The sequence below is a fragment of the Coptis chinensis genome, chromosome 5 (assembly GCF_015680905.1).
Source record: "Coptis chinensis isolate HL-2020 chromosome 5, ASM1568090v1, whole genome shotgun sequence".
In the NCBI taxonomy this organism is placed as follows: domain Eukaryota; kingdom Viridiplantae; phylum Streptophyta; class Magnoliopsida; order Ranunculales; family Ranunculaceae; genus Coptis; species Coptis chinensis.
This window is the reverse complement of record NC_141460.1, coordinates 45,240,801-45,260,731: the sequence shown is the minus strand read 5'-3', so window position 1 is coordinate 45,260,731 and position 19,931 is coordinate 45,240,801. Positions and strand designations below refer to the sequence as shown.

General features: G+C 36.7%; 1 protein-coding gene and 1 pseudogene across 2 annotated transcripts; one reads left to right on the top strand and one right to left on the bottom strand.

Annotated features, from left to right (window-relative positions):
- The first annotated feature begins 5,789 nt into the window (after nt 1–5,789).
- LOC147497636 (uncharacterized) lies at nt 5,790–15,408 on the top strand. Its single transcript, XM_086562952.1, is given in 8 exon segments — nt 5,790–5,967; nt 6,098–7,533; nt 7,536–8,326; nt 8,410–8,544; nt 8,871–9,128; nt 9,677–10,411; nt 11,151–11,570; nt 14,635–15,408. Coding segments are annotated over 7 exon segments (3,759 nt in total). The 5' UTR covers nt 5,790–5,967; nt 6,098–6,242; the 3' UTR covers nt 14,764–15,408.
- A 1,096-nt stretch (nt 15,409–16,504) lies between these two features.
- On the bottom strand, nt 16,505–19,272 carry LOC147497635 (bidirectional sugar transporter SWEET3b-like; annotated as a pseudogene). The gene is made up of 5 exons (XR_015196863.1): nt 19,028–19,272; nt 18,909–18,945; nt 18,581–18,803; nt 17,035–17,194; nt 16,505–16,680 (listed from the first exon to the last, which is right to left on the bottom strand). The product of XR_015196863.1 is annotated as a bidirectional sugar transporter SWEET3b-like (transcript).
- Nucleotides 19,273–19,931: the final 659 nt, after the last annotated feature.

Here is a 19,931-nt window from a genome sequence, read left to right as displayed (position 1 = left end):
TTGGCATCTTATCATTGCCTTTCACCGAGGATGATTGTCACCCATTTTAGAAAAATATCTAAAAGATTCTCCTGAGAATATCCACTCGACCAAAATACTCCCACCATTGAAAGATCCAATATGGATAGTCACCTTTGATGGACTGGGGGCATAGCTTGATAAACCATGAGTGTTTCCCCGTGAGAATTCCGATAGAAAAACACATTAGTAAAAGCCGAGATATAGTCCCAAGAGTTATATAGAGATTTGTCAAACTCAATGTTCGACACTTGTCATCCAAACCCCACTCATTGTAAAGAGATAATTCTCTTTAAAGATTGCTTTGTTGTAAGAGATCGGACTATATTCCGAATCGATGTCAGAACGTATGGTGAATATCCATACCGAGGTAGCCGGCTAAAATTTCTTCATAGATATATCTATGTTTGCCGCCAACAAATGATACCACGCGGTGTCAAAATATCTTCTTTGAATTTCCCAAGGATCGCATCCACCGCTTCATCACCGTTGAGATAAATGATCGCTTGATCCGCCTTTTATTAGGGACATAAGGAGTCGAGGAGTAAGGACCTTTTTCATTGACTTTCCTTTTTGCTGATAACGGAGGAAATTGCTCCTTATTGTCAAGGAAATTATATTTTCCTTTGCTTTTTCCATTTCTAATTTTGTGGTATAACCACGCCCTTTGCCTCTCCTCGAGAGGTGCTCATGATCCCCCGCAAGAATTCTCTAGTTAGAAAATCTGGCAAAGAATTAGAATTACCTTTGATATATTCAATGTCAAAATCGGCGGCGAAAAGATCCGCTTGCCATCCCCAAAAAAATCTGTTTAGAAGCAATATTCTTGATATCTTTCTCAGAATACCGCTTAGCAAAAGACTACAATCAATTGCATTTCAAGAACTTTTGATTCAAGAAATCATCCCGAATTTATGAATACACTTTACCAAGGACAGAATTTCTTGTTTAATAGTAGAATAATTAATTTGTGCTTTCTTCCAAGTTCCGTATAAAAACGGATTAATTCTTCTCTACTAGAGATAGGATTCTTTCCTCGCTTTTAAGATGCCACCATAGCCAAGGTTAGAAGCATCCGTTTCCACAATTTTTAACCAATTAAAATTAGGCAAAGATAGGCAAGGTAATTGTTTTGCCTTTAAGCTTAATTTTCTGTATCACTTTAGTATGAAATGACTCCAAGAGGTTGGAACCTTTGTTAATCTGGAGTATAGAATAGAGGTATCCTGTGAAAGATTTTTATAATAGTCTGCCAAATAATTCAGACTACCAAGAAATCTTTGTAATTGAGTTTTGTCTAAAATTTCATCAGGAAATTTAGAAGCAAACTCAATACTTCTGTCGATAGGAATAATTTTTCCTTCAGTAATGTTATGCCCAAGAAAACGAATAGTTGTTTGAAACAACTTCATTTTTGGAGCTGACACTACTAAACCATTTCGTTTAATAAGCTCTTTAAATATCTTTAAATGCTTAATATGCTGTTCTAGAGATTTAGAATAAATTAAAATATCATCAATATAGACAATAGTAAAATCCGAATAAGGATTGCAAATCTCATTCATGATATTCTGAAATTCCGAAGGAGCATTCTTCAAACCAAAGGGCATTACAGTCCATTCATAATGTCCAAAGGGTACTGTAAAAGCAGTTTTATACCTATCTTCGGGGCAATTTGACTTGCCAAGAACTGACTTTAAGGTCAAACTTTGAGAAGATGATCGCGGTAGATAAACGATCTAATAAATCCTTTTATTAGGAATAGGATATCTAATCCATTGTAAGGCAAGATAAGAGGTTTGAAATTAATAACCAAATCACGAACACCTCTTTCTTTCTCAAATGCTTTATTGACATAAAAAGTTGTACAACTCCAAGGAGATTTACTTGAGTAATCAACTTCTTATCCGTAAGACTCGATCTCTTTTCCGCATAAAGTCAAATATTCTCGATTTCATTTGACCGGTCTAGCCTTAGTGGGGATAAACTGCTCATTAAAGCTAGATTCATAGGGTAAAGAAACCATATGCTTCTTTCTTTCCCAAAAAGCATTGGGAATATCACTACAGACTTCAATTAATAAATTGATTTTAATTTGTTCAATTTTATTCAAACTCCTTACATCATTGAAGTCTTTCTTTGTAATTTTAAAGAAGTTATTTCTTCTTTGAGAAAGTTTAATTGACTTTCTTTTAGCTACTAGATTTGTATTAATCATAGCAACCTCGCTTTTGAACCGAGGAGTTATGAACTCAAAGATAACTCTATTTTTATCAATAGTTGCATGAATACCTATATTAGTGATACTAGTAATAGGCATGATAGAGTTAAGGAAAGGATTTCCTAAAATAGTATGTTTGGGACATATCTTTCACCGTAAGAAAGGTAGTAGATAAACAATGTCCTTCTTTTACGCATGAATACATCAAATTTGTATGCAACCCCATAGGTGCTCCACTAGCAAGAGAAAGATTTTGAGTAGATTTCTCAAAATATTTAGTGGGAACTAAACCCTCTTGAATACAATTTAGATCCGCTCCAATCACAATAAGGGCAACATGATTAGTGAGAGTATATTCTCCTTTAATAACTAATTAACATGGACATTCCATCTTTGAATGTAATGTTATTAGCCTTAGTATAATTCTGAATTTCAAAATTGTCCACCATATTCTTATTGGTCTTTAAGGCTTTTATGTCCGCTTTTAAGGTTTTTAACCTCATAATCGTAGATCCTCGAATACTAGTGATATGAGAATTTCCTTTATATAAAGTATTAGGAAGTCTCATATGATTATAAGAACCAAGATTCTCAGAAGGTCATAAAGTTTTGAAGATAATTAAGATCATAAATCTTTTCCCCGTGGATTAATCTTAAATTTTCTTATCTTCAAAAGATTACTATAGTCTTGTGGTCCGGTAGAACACCCACTAGTCTTATGACCATTATGATCACACACTTAATACAAAAACGGGCGGGCTTTGGCTTTAGGCCTAAGTCTCTTCCAATGTCGCTTTCTAAGACTTTTGGTTTTTATAAGTCTTAGAATCATTGATTTTAGTAACTAGTATGTTACTATCCTTTTCTTTTATTGAGGAAGAACAAGTCATCATATCCATGTTCACCTTAGAATGTTTTGTTTCACATTCTAATACTCCAATATAATTATTAGTAGGAGTAATATCCTCCTTGATAAAACGTGAAATAACAATTCTTTTTCTCGCTCAAGAATTACCTTTTATTAGGTAAATTCATATCTTTGTTAATTAAGGTATTATTATTATTATTGTTAGAAAATCCATTTTTTCCTTAGCAATTCTTCTAGCCTCTTGTTTAGCTTTAAAGAAATCAATATCCTTACTCGAGTTGCACGCTCAACTCGCCATTCAGAATTTTATTATTCTCGATACTCTAGACAAAACCATTTTGTCGAGGAGTATACCTCCTCGATGATAATCATAATAATAATCATCATATGGTCCGAGCATAGGTTTTAATTCTCAGAGTAAAATATTTACTCAACTCTTCATATTTTAATTTATAAAATTGATAAGTTTCATAAGGTGTATAATCCATCTATAAAACAAAATCCATCTCTCGACTTGGGGAGATTCCCTAGCTTGTCGTGGTATAAATACCGCGGTGGTATTTGTTGATTAGAGATACCTGATCTCTTCTACGATTGATTATATATGTGGTTGAGATTCAGTTTCAAACCGAATGCCTAGAAGATCGTGGTATAGAGATCTTGTAAGGGGACCTCAACGACAAACTTCTACCAACAAAAGGTTTCTTAAAGTTCAATATAACTTCACCTTCGTTGTTTGGACTATCCGGCCTAAATCATTATTAATGATTGGGTGGGTTGAACAAATAAGCTTAAATCCATGTTTCGAAATTGAATCTCACTCCAAGGAATCATCCCGGGTGTTGCTACACTAGAGGTTAAAAGATTTGTGTCTATTAACACGCCTTTACCCGGTGTAGTTTTATGTCGCATTATTAGGTGTTAAAGTCCAGAACACCTTGTAGTGAATTCTCGTAAGTAATTCATATCACTTCATCCGTAAAAAGTTATAACCTTTAGCCTGAATTTGTAATGATATAAATCATAAAGATTTCTATCCGATAAAAGCTAAACTTAGATTAGGATAGACATCAAAATAGACCGGGTCCATGACAAAGACTAGTCTCTACCGCTCCCATAAGGGACGGTAAATAATCGAGACACCTAGCATCTCTCGAAAGTGTTGCTTGAATACAAGCATTCATACCCAAAAGGGTCAATGGTCCGAAAGCAACTCAGATATAGCCTATGTGAATAAATTTATAATTTTTCACATGGTGATATAAATCACGAGGACTTAAAAGATTCAAATTATTACTCATGGAATTTAAACTAATAATTTGTTCCATGGTTTTACAAAGAATTTTATCGGGTCAATTTTTCAATCCAGCTACCATATCTATATATGGTTTTGGGATCCATATTAGAATCGCCCATTTATTCATCTTGTCCCCGTGTGTCGAGATCATACTCGACACTTCGTGTTCTTAATTGAACTCGATCATCATTATTTGATGATTGTGCCATGGGGGTTGAGGTGTTAGTGCAAAAACAGTAGAGTATAATGAATTATAACTATACCAAACAAGATTAAAACTATTCTTGATGTAATCATTGACACATCGCCTTCTTCTCCAAATATTATAAACAAGATAATCAAAATCAAGTCTTTAATGCTTATATTAAGTAAAACCACGCCTCATTAACGCTTTACGGGAGCAAACGCCTAAACGCTAAAATCCAAGACAAAGATATATACCCTACGCGACTTTGGTGACGCCCCGTGAGTTACCAATATAAACGTAAAGAAACAATAATGACCTCTTGCCAATGCAAATAGTCTCATTTCAACAAGAATAAAATTAAGTAATCTTAACTTTATCTCTAATAAGATACTATTCATAATATCGGAAAAGGAAGAGTCAATGATTTTTTAGGATCCAGCGGACATTCTTTGTGGTCGGAAAACCGAGCCTTTAAGCAAGTAGTCCTAAAGAGTAACCCCACACCTTTTTCCTTTAATCATACTTATATCTCTTACTTACATCTTTACTTAGAAAAATCACAATTAAATATAATTGTAAAACATTTCCTCACCAAGCATGACTAACCTCAAATTGCGCCGCCACTTCCTCGATACCAATTATTAAGAAAGAGATCAGGTAAAACACCTGCCAGTCAAAACTAACTATCTAAATGATGGTAATTTTAAAATTTTCTAGTTTCATATATGTTTTCAACAATTTTTATAACAACTCAGTCTTCCCCGACTCTTCTTTGTTAGTTCACAATATTCAACCCTTGAAAATTCACTCGGTCCCCATTCTTAATTACCGAAGAGAAGAGTCACTCTCATTGATAAATTCATTTTAATCATTTATTGAATAACATTGAAAATATCCCCCTTCTTTAACTTCAGCCACGAAATGTGCGTGGTGTAATGAAGTTACTAACCACGGTCAAACTAACTAACTAACAACTAAAGAGGGAAAAACAAATCCACTACAACCGGTCACACGGAATAAACATCGACAACAGTCTTCATCTACTTTTAAATATCTCCTAGAGTTACACACAGACATCTGTACGCAATTTAACGGTCGATGAAAACAGCTGCAAGGATTCTATCCTACAACCGGTTAGATAAAAATTCATTTCACAAAGACCAGCAACCAAACAACTCCCGTTTACTCTTTCTTTCTCTCTCCAATTTCAAGTCTACTCCTCAAATCTTCTTCATTTGAAACGCCCAAACACTCAAAAAAAAAAAAAAAAAACCACTACTCTTCACTTTGAAACTTCTCTTCTTCTTCTTTTAGTCCCTCACCTTTTAAACTAATTACCAACAAGTCCTTTTCTCCTCTTCGATCTCTATATCACTGTAAGTCTCACTAAATTTTAGTAAATTGGTACTTATTACATGTTTTTAGGGTCTGGGTGTTAATTATATATTCAATTTGATGTATTTTGGTAGTGATATTTTGATTTATTGGTTATTATTTGGACTGTAGATTGAAAGAGTGAAATTGGAGAAATTGAGAGTTGGGTGATTTCATTTTGATGTAAATTAAGAAAAGGAGTTGAATAAAAATTTGATTTTTATACACTTTTGAGGATTTTGGTAAGTAGTAGATATGGTGGGGGAAGAGGAAGAAGATGTTAGTAGTCCTAGAGGACATAGACCAGTATTGGGTGGGAATCGGAAAATGTTTTGGAGGTCTGCATCGTACGCAACAGACTCCGGGACATTTTGATAGTGGGGAACAGGAGAAGAATAGTAGTGGACAGTTTAGACGGTTTCCGGTTCCTTTAACGCCTAGGTCTCAGCAGAATTCGAAGATACGGGCTTGTTTGCCACCATTACAGCCTTTGTCGATTGCTAGGAGGAGTTTAGATGAGTGGCTGAAAGCAGGGTCAGATGATGTTGGTGAGTGGCCACAACCGGCTACTCCAAGTGGTAGTAAGCCTGGGGAAGGTTTGAAACTTGACTTGTCTTCGTTTCAGAAAAATCCGGATCCAGCTGGGAGTTTTGTGAATAGAGATAGAATTGCTTTTTTTGATAAGGAATGTTCGAAAGTGGCTGATCATATTTATCTTGGGGGAGATGCGGTGGCTAGAAACAGAGATATTCTCAGACAAAATGGTATTACTCATGTTCTTAACTGTGTTGGTTTTGTTTGCCCAGAGTACTTCAAATCTGACCTTGTGTATAAGACATTGTGGTTGCAAGATAGTCCTTCAGAAGATATCACTAGCATACTGTATGATGTTTTTGATTACTTTGAAGATGATAGAGAGCAAGGGGGAAGGGTTTTTGTACACTGCTGCCAAGGGGTATCTCGCTCCACGTCTTTAGTTATTGCTTACCTTATGTGGAGAGAGGGTCAGAGTTTTGATGATGCCTTTCAATATGTGAAGGCTGCTAGAGGGATTGCGAATCCAAACATGGGCTTTGCTTGTCAATTATTACAATGCCAGAAAAGGGTCCATGCCATTCCGCTTAGCCCCAGTTCGTTACTGAGGATGTACAGAATGGCTCCACACTCTTCATATGATGCTCTGCATCTTGTACCAAAAATGTTAAATGAACCTTCACCATCAGCTCTTGATTCCAGAGGGGCATTCATTGTACATGTGCCTTCAGCTATATATGTCTGGATTGGTAAAAGTTGTGAACCAATTATGGAAAGGGATGCCAAGGGAGCTGCCTTCCAGGTTGTTCGGTATGAAAGAGTGCAGGGTCCGATATTAACAGTTGAGGAAGGGGATGAGCCTTCAGAATTTTGGGACGCCTTTTCCAGCCTAACACTCATTGTTGATAAGTCCTGTAATGGAGTACAGGCTGTTAAGGATAAAGGTGATTCATTGGTTAACTCTGGATCTGGAAGTAGAAAAGTAGACTCGTATGATGTAGACTTTCAGCTATTTCAAAAAGCCATTGCTGGTGGTGTGTCCCTCCATTTTCATCATCAGAGGCTGGTCAAGAAACTCGCCTTCCAGCAAGAGAAAACAATTGGAGTGTGCTGAGGCGCAAATTTGCCTCTGGGAATATGAAAGAGTTCATTTCAGCTCCCAAGACATCCCTCTGTAGAGTTTATTCTGATTCCATGTTGATAGTGGAGTCAGGTAATTGTGTAAACAAAAATTTGATTTTGTCAGCAGATTCATCAACATCTTCGCCCTCTTCGTATTTTTCTCCAAGTTCTCTTTCTTCTGATTCAAGCACCAGCTCTAAATGTAGTACAGAATCACCTTCCCAATCTCCTACTACTTTTTCGTGTTCTCTTACACCCTTGCCTGCTTCTTCTACATTGTCTGACTCGCCACTCTCATCCAAGAAGTCTAGTAATCCTGTGCTTACCAATCTAGAATCCCCAGGTATCTCCTGTAGCCCAAAGTTTTGCTCTCAAACAGTTCTGTCGCCATCAAAACGATTTGCGCTCTCCATTGCCGAGCGCAGAGGTAGCTTGTCACCATCTTTAAAGCCGTCAATTTTGAATAATGATGCCCCTCTTTCAGCTGGAAAGATCAATGCATCCTTTGCTTCTCTTGCAAGAGACGAAGATGTCTTCAGGAATATCAACAGTTCTTGCTCTATCTATAAGCCACACAATAATGATTTACTACCAGACTCCAAAGAGGAAATTACAAGGGAAGAGGAGGATGTGTGTCGGGAAGACCACTTGCTAATGGGTTTGGGCCGACCACTTAGTCATGGTTCATCTTGCAACGGAGGATCCTAACAGAAGCCGAAAGGGATAGGAGGGAGGTGGTTAAAAGAGAGTTAGAGAGAGTGATCTTGATGGAAGAGATTGCTTGGAAGCAAAGATCAAGGGATAAGGAGATCCAAGAAGGAGACCAGAATACGAAGTATTTCCACAGCCTCGCTAATGCTAGGAGAAGAGTTAATTCGATTTCCAAGTTGAACATAGGGGGCTCTCTGGTTGATGATGAAGAGGTAATCCGTGAATGAGGAATGTGAATTTTTATACTGGTTGTACAAAGAGCCTATGAGATACGCACCTCAACTTGACAATCTCGGGTTAATCAAATTTTGGTGGAAGATAAGGAGTGTTTGGAGCAACCGCCAGAGGAGGAGATTTTGGAGCTCTCGAATTGATGGATGGAGACCGTGCTCCAGCCCCGATGGGTTTTCCTATTGAATTTTTTAAAAAGTTTTGGACTACCATTAAAAGAGATTTTTTGGAGATGGTGAGAGATTTCCAAATGAACTGTTTTTTGGAGCATAGTTTGAACCATACTTTTCTCACTCTTATTCCTAAGGTGCATGGGGCAGTGGAAATGGGGGATTTCAGGCCTATTAGTCTTGTGGGAACTGCTTATAAAATTATCTCCAAGGCTCTTTCTTTGAGGTTAAAAAAGGTTCTTGACTCGGTTATCTCGCAGGAACAAGGAGCGTTTATTTTCGATAGACAAATCCTAGATGGTGTTCTAATTGCTAATGAAGCCATTGATGATAGGATTCGTTTTAGGACGCCTGGGATTGTTTGTAAGGTGGACATCTCCAAAGCCTATGATAATGTGAGTTGGTCCTTTTTAGATTATATGTTGAGGCGGATGGGTTTTGGAGAGGTTTGGAGAAGTTGGGTCCGTAAGTGCATTTCGTCCGCGTCTTTTTCCGTCTTAGTGAACGGGTCTCCCGCGGGGTGGTTTAAGAGTTCTAGGGGTTTAAGACAGGGTGATCCTTTATCTCCCTTCCTTTTTCTCATTGTGGTGGAAGCTTTGAGTCGGATTATTCGAAGAGCCAATGAGTGGGGTGTTTTGTCGGGGTTTTCCGTGGGGAGACACAATATTAAGATCACCCACTTACAATTTGCAGATGACACTATCATCTTTTTTAGGCAATGAGGAGAATCAAGTTAGATACCTTAGAGGTCTTCTTGCTTGTTTTGAGGCTGATCGGGCTTGAGGATCAACATTGCTAAGAGCATGGTGTATTGTGTAGGAGGGAGTAATAGTGCAGTTCATTCTTGCTAGTGTCTTGGGTGCTCTCCTAGTTCTTCTTCCGCCTTACTTAGGTCTTCCTTTGGTATTGCGAATAGGTGTGTTTCTATTTGGGACCCTGATAGAGAGATATGAGCGCAAGTTGGCTTCTTGAGAGAGGTCGTTACCTCTCTCGAGGGGGTAGAGTGGTCCTCATTAAGAGTTCCTTGTCTAGTCTACCCGTTTATTTCATGTCGCTCTTTCGAGCACCAGTGAGTGTCACTAAGCGGTTGGATAAGATTTCGAGAGATTTTTTATGGGGAGATCCCAAGGAGGCACATCACTACCATCTCGTTAGTTGGAATAGGGTGTGTACTTCTAAGGATCAAGGTGGCATTGGTATAAAGAAGACCCGGTTTATGAATCGTGCCCTTTTAAGTAAGTGGTTGTGGAGGTTCGGTATTGAGAGTGAGAGACTGTGGAGGAGAATTATTGTCTCCAGGTATGGGTTGAGTCCTTTTGGGTGGGAGAGCCGTGATGTGACGATTCCCTATGGGTGTGGAGTGTGGAAAGGGATTATGAAAGAAGTGGAGGACTATAGGAAAAATATTTCCTATAGAGTCAACAAAGGGGATAGAGTCAGATTTTGGGAGGATGTTTGGAATGGGGATAGAGCCTTGAGTAGGGATTTTGGGAACTTCTATGCCATGTCAAATAGGAAGAATCAGCCGGTTAGGGATTTCATTGTTATGATAGATGGTACTGCCTCATGGAGCATTGATCTCAGACATACGTTCAATGACTGGGAGATTGACGATTTGGCTACTTTGATGGCGAGATTAGGGTCTCCACCTAATATCACTCTCGAAGATGATCAACAGGTTTGGGCCCATGATGCCAAAGGTATTTTTACTGTTAGATCTTGGTATTCAACCCTCCTTGCTGCCTCACCTAACCAACCGGATATCCTATCACACCTTGTTTATCCTTGGTGTTTCATTTGGAGGGCTAAAATTCCGTCTAGGGTTTCTTTCTTCACTTGGTGTTCGGTTTTGGGTAAAATTTTAACCATTGACAATCTTCGGAAAAGGAAAATGATTATTGTTAATTTCTGCCCTTTTTGCTATGATTCGGGAGAATCCGTTGCTCATACTCCTATCCTTTGCCCTTTTTCTTATGCCATTTGGAACTATTTTATTCAATCTGGGTCAATCTCTTGGGTGTGTCCTCGATCTGCTTGTGATCTTTTGATGATGTGGTCTAGTCTTTGGTCTCCCACCCGTACTAAGAGAAAGTTGTGGAGTATCATTCCCTTTATACTATGGGGTATATATGGTTGGAAAGAAACCGGAGACATTTCGAGGATAGAAGCCTTGACGTTGCACATTTGATTCTTCACATCAAAGGATTGCTTTTCCTTTGGTGTAAGCGGTGGAAGGAGTTCAAGGAGATACCATTCGGGTCCTTTGCTTTTTCTTGGGAGGATATCATTCGAGATGTCTAATCACTGTTGTATTTCTGCGTTTCCTTGTTGTTGTCTTTTATTTTATTTTACGGTTCTTAGTAGGATATCTCATCCTATTTTGTAATTATCTTTTATATAGTTTATATATATATTGATCGTTTACCTCTTCAAAAAAAAAAAAATCTTGCAACGGAGGTTCCCTTGTGGAAGGATGTGACGAACATGGAAGAAGTTGTCCTTCTATATCAACTGGATCTGTGGATAATGTTCCCAAACTCCGTAATGGAATGCAACCGTCAGTGAGGCAATGGCCTGGTTTAGAAGAGATATCGTCATTTCGTGCTGGAGATCTTGATTCCAACTCAGCGTTTTTGTTCTCAACTCCAAGTACGAGTCTAAGCAAACAGAAAGATGCCAAGCTGTATTTGTGGTTAGGCAATTCCTTCAAACATGATAGCAGTACGAGTCAAATAAATGTCAAAAGGGATGTAGGTGGAGTAGAAGAGACCGACTGGACTCCATTGATTTCTGATATTTACACTCTCACGGGCCTGCCTAAGGACATCACCGTTAAGGTAAGGATGACTTTTCATTGTTGTTATTGAAGTTATTATGCAATGTTAAATGAGCAGATCTATATTCCGTTGATGATAAGTATCTATTGATATTTACTCCTTTTTAAAAAAAAAAGAATAAAGTGCTTAAAATTGGCCCTTGACTCTATGAGTTACTGTCATGTTTACTTGAATATCAGAATATAGATTCATAAAAATTTCATTTTCTTTTTTATTACGATTTGTTGTCTATATATGATGACTAGTGTAGCTTTGTTATGCATGTGCGTTAAAAAGTCTTTGACACATCAATATCTAGCATGTAGTAGGGAATTTGTGTGCAAGTTATTTGCGCATAATTGAATTTCTGAGCATAAGCTCGTATTTTCGGACTGAGATTGATTTGCATATTTTAGACAATTTGATACGTACTGTTAATCACAATTTATTAGAAATTACTAGGTGCTAAAACACTTAAAATATATTACTATATTGGAGTTCCTTTTAAGTTTATTAATATATTAGAATTCCCTTTTAGATAATCCCATATCGGGTGTCTAAAGCCTAGCCAATCAATATATAAATCCTGAGGCCTCTCCACTTATCACCAATTGGTTTTAAGTTGGATGCCCATCTTCATTAACAAGCATTTCCCTACAAGTGTCACCTTAGTTGGTCGCTCTTTGGGCTTCAGTGGCAATATAAGGGGCATAAAAATGGTAAAATATTGCATTAGCTGGAATTTGCTTAGGGCAGATTGATTAGTTGTTAGTTATCTGACTACAGTGATCGAGATCATTTTTCCTTATTTTGTGTTGTTGCACAAGTTCTCAATTTATGAGAGGCAAAACTCCACTTATTCGTTTTCCCTTGAAGAATAAAAGGGAAGGGAAGGAAGAATATAGGAAGGTATCTGTCATGGGTTAAAATACCCCTATACGAGGTGATACGGCTCTGACATGGCAAGGAAACAACATTTTACATGGAAAACTGAAAATTGTTGTCGCTGTTATGATATAGCACCAATTCAAACTATTCTGTTATTGAAGGTGGTGTGGGCTTATTATTATTATTATGTTTATGTTTATGTTTATGTTTGTTTGTTTGACATGTCTTCTGTTTTTCATATATCTTGTATGTGAAAGGTCCTTGTTTTACTCATGTCCATAGATCCTAGATGTCTCTGTGTTGGTATCCTTTTTTGTTTTTTTATTTTGTTTTCATATGATGGTCTTACTTGTCCTCTTACCCTGTTCAGATATAGTTTCACTAGAGCAGTTTAGTTATCTGTGATTCTAACTTAGCTTGTTTGGTGCATGGTAAGGACAGGTGGTTAAAGAGCAAGAGGAGCCAGCTGAATTTCTTGATATGTTGGATTCGTTGTAGAAGCGATGGTGACAATTAAAGATTTTGTAATATTGGTCTCTTCTGCTCAAACAGTATACCAAATACTTAAATCTTTAGCAAGCTGAGCTTCACTGGATGTGATAAACAAGGTAATTGGTTGTTTCATAAGCAAATATTGTTTTAGCAATAACTGGAATTCGAAAGGATTGATTTCATTACAATAGATAACCATTTTGCACTGAGAGAGGAAGTGTGGATCCTTGCCACTAGCTAGGTTACATTGACACGGGCACGCGTGTCGGTGTCCGACACAAATACGGGGTGTCGGATACGGAGAGCAGTTGAAGATCGACATGGGGACACGGATAGGAATAATTAATTAATTTTTTAATAATTATAAATTTATTAAATTAGATGGTAAATCAGAAATTCGAGGTAAATTAAATACAATATGTGTCTGACACGGATACGGATACGGACACGACACGTGGATACGTATCCGACACAGATTTTTTTCAAAATATGGCGTGGCCATGTAACCTAGGCCACTAGGGAGTAAGGACATTTCTCTCATAAGTGGCTTTTAGCCATTAATTTCCCCGCATTTTTAATGAAATTGTTCCTTTCTGTTATACTTTCCACTTTGGTGGAGTCCAATGGAAAAATCGTTTCACTGAACATTAAGGCTGTGTTTCGTATTAGAAGTTGCAACTTTTATAGTTGCCGACTTATCATTTCTTAATTTCTCCATGCTATTTATTTGGTTACCTTTATTTTTTTTAATAATTACCTTTTGGGATTTTTTTTTTTAATAATTAAATTATAAATTTTTATAATCAACAGTTTTGGGGAGATGAAAAATTAATATTTTTTTTCAGGTTAACTAGTTGCCGATTATCCCCCATGCTAGATGAGCCAATAATTAAATTATAAATTTTATAATCAACAGTTTTGGGAGATGATTAATATTTTTTTGTTAACTAGTATTACCCCCACTAGATGAGCTCCCCCCAATACACACAAAAAAAAAAAAAAAAACTGGGTTGACCGAAATTTTTTTGTGTGTATTTAGGGGGGAGACCCTAATTTCCCATCTAGTGGGGGGGAAATCCTAATTGGCTCATCTAGTTGGGGTAATACTAGTTCACCCTATTTTTTTTATTGAAATTGAAAATTCATGACATACATCACTGCATATTCATTAGGTACTAGACTTAAACAAATGAAGAAACATTTACAATCCCCAAATCTAAAATTTTCAAATCAACGATCAAAGCCATAAAGAGTCCTGCCCTACCTCTTAAGAGCATAAACAAGACCCTTATGAGTCATCGTCTTGCAATGAGCGTTTGTTCAGTGCAAGTAACAGTGTCACAAATCACTTTCTCTAGAAAGATTTTGAGGATGTCACATGTCTCTTCATACATCAGATGCGTATATGCTTCACTCTTGCCCACCTTCAGATTGCTGGCTCTGTGATTCCTTGAACGTCATCTCACAGAACTTTCCTATGCCTCTTTGCTCCTCCTTTGCCTAACCCCTTTTCTCCCTTTCCATGCCCTGATATCTTACTGTTTTTGTTGTTTACGTATGGGCAAACTAATTGAATTTGTGTCCTTTTAAATAAAGCTTTCTGTAACTTATATAAACGTTAAGTTTGGGAACTAGCTGTGGCATGTTGTATTGATCATCAATGCAATCTTTACTTTGGTTTCATAGCTTTCTCTTGTGCTTACAGGAGGCTCCCCGGGAAGTCATTTGTGTTAATTCACTTGGATGTACAGTGACAGTGACATCCTCATGGGCCCAGATAAGCAACTATGTATTTTTATTTTCCTTGGGGATGGTAACTCTTTATGTACACTAGAACCATGTTAGCTGATTCAGAAGCCCTTTGGCAAAATAGAAATATCGAACAAAATTTCCTTCAGAAATCATTGTGGTGGTTTGTTGTCCTTGAGCAAACGTGGCCAAGATAATGGCTGTTACACATTCAAGCACTCAAGCCTTGCAGCCAGATCTAGAATAAAACCCTTGGCTAATTGAGTGGGAATCTGAAAAACTTTTGATATTATGGGATTGATATCAAGATTGTCCTTTAAAAGTCAGCTTTCTGAAGCTTTTTATAACATCATACATGGAGATTAAGTTTATGGTAGAGCAGTTCTCGTTGGGTAAAGGGTAGTTATCATTACCGAGCAAAAAAAGAGAGGGTAGATGTCAGTGAAAAGAGCAAAGTTCATCATCACAAGTTGTCAGGGTATTACAGTTTGTGGTTCAGTTGTGAAGCTTGGACGTCGTCTACGTGAACCGTTAGTAGTTCAGTGTGGAATCATTTAGATTGTATTTTTCCCCATTTTATTAAAAGAATGGGTATTACGTTACTGATCTCTTGCCTCCAAATACGTCAACAGAAAAAAATACAAAAGGATATTCGAGTATACATTGTTATATGTTAAACCATTTCTTTTGGTGGCTAGTTAGATAAATGAATGCGGGTTTCTTATTGCAAGACTAATATAGTTATAAAATTTGAAGATATTCAATTTGCAAGTAACTTTTATTTGTATGAAGTTGGTTTAAGAAGATCCCAATCGCCCAAGAGGCAGCATTTATCAGTTTGGTCTTGATTTGGCATGTGCTCTACTTAATCAAACAAACCCTTTGCATCACCGATTATTGGGGAAAACAAAAAAGAAACTGTGCATTACCTGAAAACCTAAACAAACAAATGCTGAAAGTAACATATTCATGGTTCAGCCCTGAAATGACATATATGAGTAGGAATGTAGGATCCCAAGTCGCAGAGTTGAAGTATACTGATTATCGATAGAAAGAATCGAAGTGTTAGATATGTCCTTAGTTTTATGACGGCTAGTTTGTGCCATGTTTTATGGCATTGTTACCTTAGAAATCATCATATCAAATGAGTCTGGAGCAGCAAAGAAAGATTAAATCCTCAAGATTGCAGAACCTAAATCCTTACAATTTTTTTTTTTTTTTAAGATTCTACTAATGATAATAACACCTCTTCTACCTCAAGACTCAAGTCGGTCATCAAAACTACATATTCAAACCAAAGGAGGTTCGAATGAACTTGACACCTCCTAAAAAATGTGTTGCACTTTGACCATCAGAGCTAGGTTCTATTGCGCTGGTAAAAAGAACTGCTGATGCTTTTGATAATAGTCTGATGAGCAATTGAAGATGGGTTTTGGATATTCTTACATCAGAATGTGGTTATATATTAAAACAAATTAACGATTAGTGAACGATTGATATCAAGTTTATTATAGTAAATATATTATATATTATGTATGCCAATGGAGCATGTCCGTTGGGAAGAGCTTCTAGAATGTGGGATGATGCATTGGGCTAGCACCTGTTCCTCTTGGACAATCAGAGGATCTGTAAGATTAGACTATTCATTTTTCTCAGTGTCGACTTTGTTAGGTTCTCCAGCTCTTCCTTTGTTTTTTCTATATATACCGTATACAACAAGCTGTAGTATGCCCAATGGAACCCCAATAAAACTTGGAGACTGCAAAAAGAGAGATGAAAATTAATTTGTGAGAGAAAAAAAAATGTACTTCCGTTTTTTAGCAACCTCAAAATTTTGCTGTTATATCGTAAATTTGCTGCTCTATATACCGCAAGACATCGTTGCCCAGTAATCCATGCAAAGTCATCCATGCAAAGTCATCCATGCAAAGCTAGTAAGAAATGAGAAGAGGGACAAGTTGAAAGGCATGTATTCAACGCTCTTTGTTTCTAAAACCAGTTTCTGCATTCACACAATAATATGGTTGTTAGTGAGTTTAGTTGTTAATAAGATCATACATCAAAGTGTGTAATTTTGTAACCAGTTCGAGCATTCACACGATAATATGGTATTAGCGAGTCTAGTTGTTTTTAAGATAAGTGTAACGTGGAGTAGAAGTTTTTTACTGTTTCAACTATAATGATCATATCTATCAGATGGATGACTAAGAAAAACTTAGCAAAACAAACTTCAACATATATGAATCAATAGGCAATATACAGTTTATATAGTTGATGATCGAAGTATGATTAAAAAGTGGGATATATGAGATATTTTAGGTTACCCTTTAAGAGATTCAGAAGTACTCTTACTCACCACAGCCACCAGAGGAGAACCATACATACTAGCAGAGGCAAAAAAAGCCAAAACTACCAAGTATTGTTTTGCGAAGGGGGTGATCATCCAGCATTAGTGACATGGCTAACATCGTGAAGCAGAACAGGATGACAGGTGCCATTATTACGGAAACAACCATCTGCAATCATATGAAATTATGCACATATATAGTTCATACTGTTCACAGTAACTAAGAAAACATATGAGTTGAATATGATTTTATATGAGAATACGAGTACAAGGCCATGAATGGATTTGAATATTGTGCTTGTGTTAGGCATGGCGCTTGAAGCAAATGTCAAAAAACACTAAATATTACTACCATAACAAAGAAAAGAGTCCAAATGACCAATTTTGGGAAAAGATTTAGTAACTCACAAGAACAAATTCCAGCATTAAGTAACCCAAGAATCCATAATTTTAATTTTAGTAACTCTCAAGGGTAAAATAAGTTGGCCGGACCTTTTCTCTTTTTTTAAAATAGCTGTTTTACCCTCCATGTTAATAGACATAAAATATAGACATTTTTATTTTTTTTAAATGCCAATTTCACCCCTCTATGTTATGTTTATAAAACAAAGAAATTTGGTGATTGTTCGTATCCAAATAGGTGAACATACCTCACACACTATGTTGTTGTATGAACAATGATTGTTCATACTCCAACAGGTGTTCTTATATGAACATTGATTGTTCATACTCCAATAGGTGTTCTTACTAATCATACATTATGTTGAAGTATAAATAGTAGTGATTGTGCATAGCACATGTTGAGGTACGAACAATGATTGTGCATAGCTCATGTTAAAGTATGAATAATGATTGTTCAGTCGAACAATCATTATTTATAGCTCATGTTAATGTATGAACGATACCCCAAATAAAAAACATTGATTGTTATTCATAGCTCATGTTTGAGATATGAACAATGTTGATGTATGAATAGTGATTAGTGATTGTTCATATCCCAAATAAGTATTCATACCCCAAATAGGTGTTCTTACTGATCATAAATTATGTCGAGATATGAACAATGATTGTTTATAGTTCATGTTGAGGCATGAACAGTGATTGTGCATAGCTCATGTTGAAGTATGAACAATGAGTGTTCATATCCCGAATAGATATGAATAATTAATGTTAATTCATACGAACATTGGTTATTCATACCTCATGTTAGAGGTATAAACAATGATTGCTCATACTCCAATAGGTGTTCTTACTGATAATCCATTATGTTGAGGTATAAACAATATTGTTCATATTATATACACGGGGTTCTTTCGGATGGGCTGGGTCATTTATTATTTTATGTCAGGGGTATACTTGACATTTCATCTACCCGAGCCGTTTTTTATTTTGCCTAATCAAGATATACTTGAATTTTCATCTACCTTGTTCTTGTGAGTGATTATAAAAATCAGGTGGGGTTTAGAGTTATTTTCGGCCGTTTTGTCCTTGATAAGAGTCACTCCCTGTATTAATAATGTTGAGATCAAAGTCATCAAACCAAAAAAAAACTTGCCTTTGTTCTCGGTGTAGCAAACCAGAAATAGATGGAGATGAAAATTAGTTCCATAAGAATCCCGGTGCCATTGATGGTGACCAAAGGAAGGTTTTCCCAGCCTTGACTCGCCAAAGGTGAACCATACAAAGTATAGAGTACAGAATTCAACAGTGCTGCAACATATGGAGCGACTGAAAACTCCTCTGTACTCTTGTTTCTAATGATCCTCTTAAAGCTCAATCTACAAGGAAAACATATTGAAAAATAAAATAAAAAGAAATTTAGATAAACGTATTATTATTTAAGGGGGAAAAAAAAAGACCACCAACTAGTTGAATTTTATTACAAGGGTGCCGTGTAGAGTAGCATATTGACGATGTTCCCTGCATGCAAAATATACATGTGTTAAGTTCATTTCCATAGCAGTCAATCGAGAATGAAATCTCAATATAAATGTGTAATTACCAAATATTCCGAATGCATAACGTATAACCTCCACAGTTCCGGTCGAAAACAAGCATGCTGAACACCCTAAAACCACTATGTCTGATGCAGAAGATTGAACTGCATGTGTCAAGCCGGATAAATTGGAAAAGGAGGATGCATGCTCCATCTTTATGAGTTCCGACTTGACAATGCAAGCAATCCGTCGAAAAATATACTTCTTTTGTTTCTGCATGTGGAATGCAGAAACAAACCCAATATACAGGTATTCCAATAAACGAACAGATCATTCCGTAGTTGGATTGATGAGAGGAAGAATGTAAATATGGAGCTATCTCTAACTTGGGTCAACAGTTAAATTTGGATATTAATTCATGGTTTAAATTGTTTACAGATCACACTATCTATTAATTCATGGTTTAAATTGTTTACAGATCACACTATCTGTTTTAAGTTTTAACTCATATCTGTCTCCAAAGTGCAAATGGATTCGGTAGCTGGATGAGTAAAGGATAACGTCCTCACTTAGTTGACTCAATAGCAATTTATAGCAACCGATATGATTGGCACAATGTGCACAGTTTGCATATCACTGCAGTTGGCTTATTGCCTCAGTTTACTGAACAACTATTACTGATGCATCTGAAGACCAATTTATCACCACAGCATGAAACATCTTATGGTATATCAGCTGGTTTTGAACAGTTAAATATGGAAATGTACACCCCTTGGAGATGAATTATGCTACATCAAGGTCATATCATTCATCCTCAGAGGTTTACAAAAAGAAAGGAGAATACCAAACCCGTGTGTTAGAGAGGGAGAGGAGATGATGATCACTGCCAATGCTCAAGAATTATGGTGAAGGGTATGATTTTGCAGATGACATAAATCTCAGTCCATCATGAATTCATGACAGTTGATC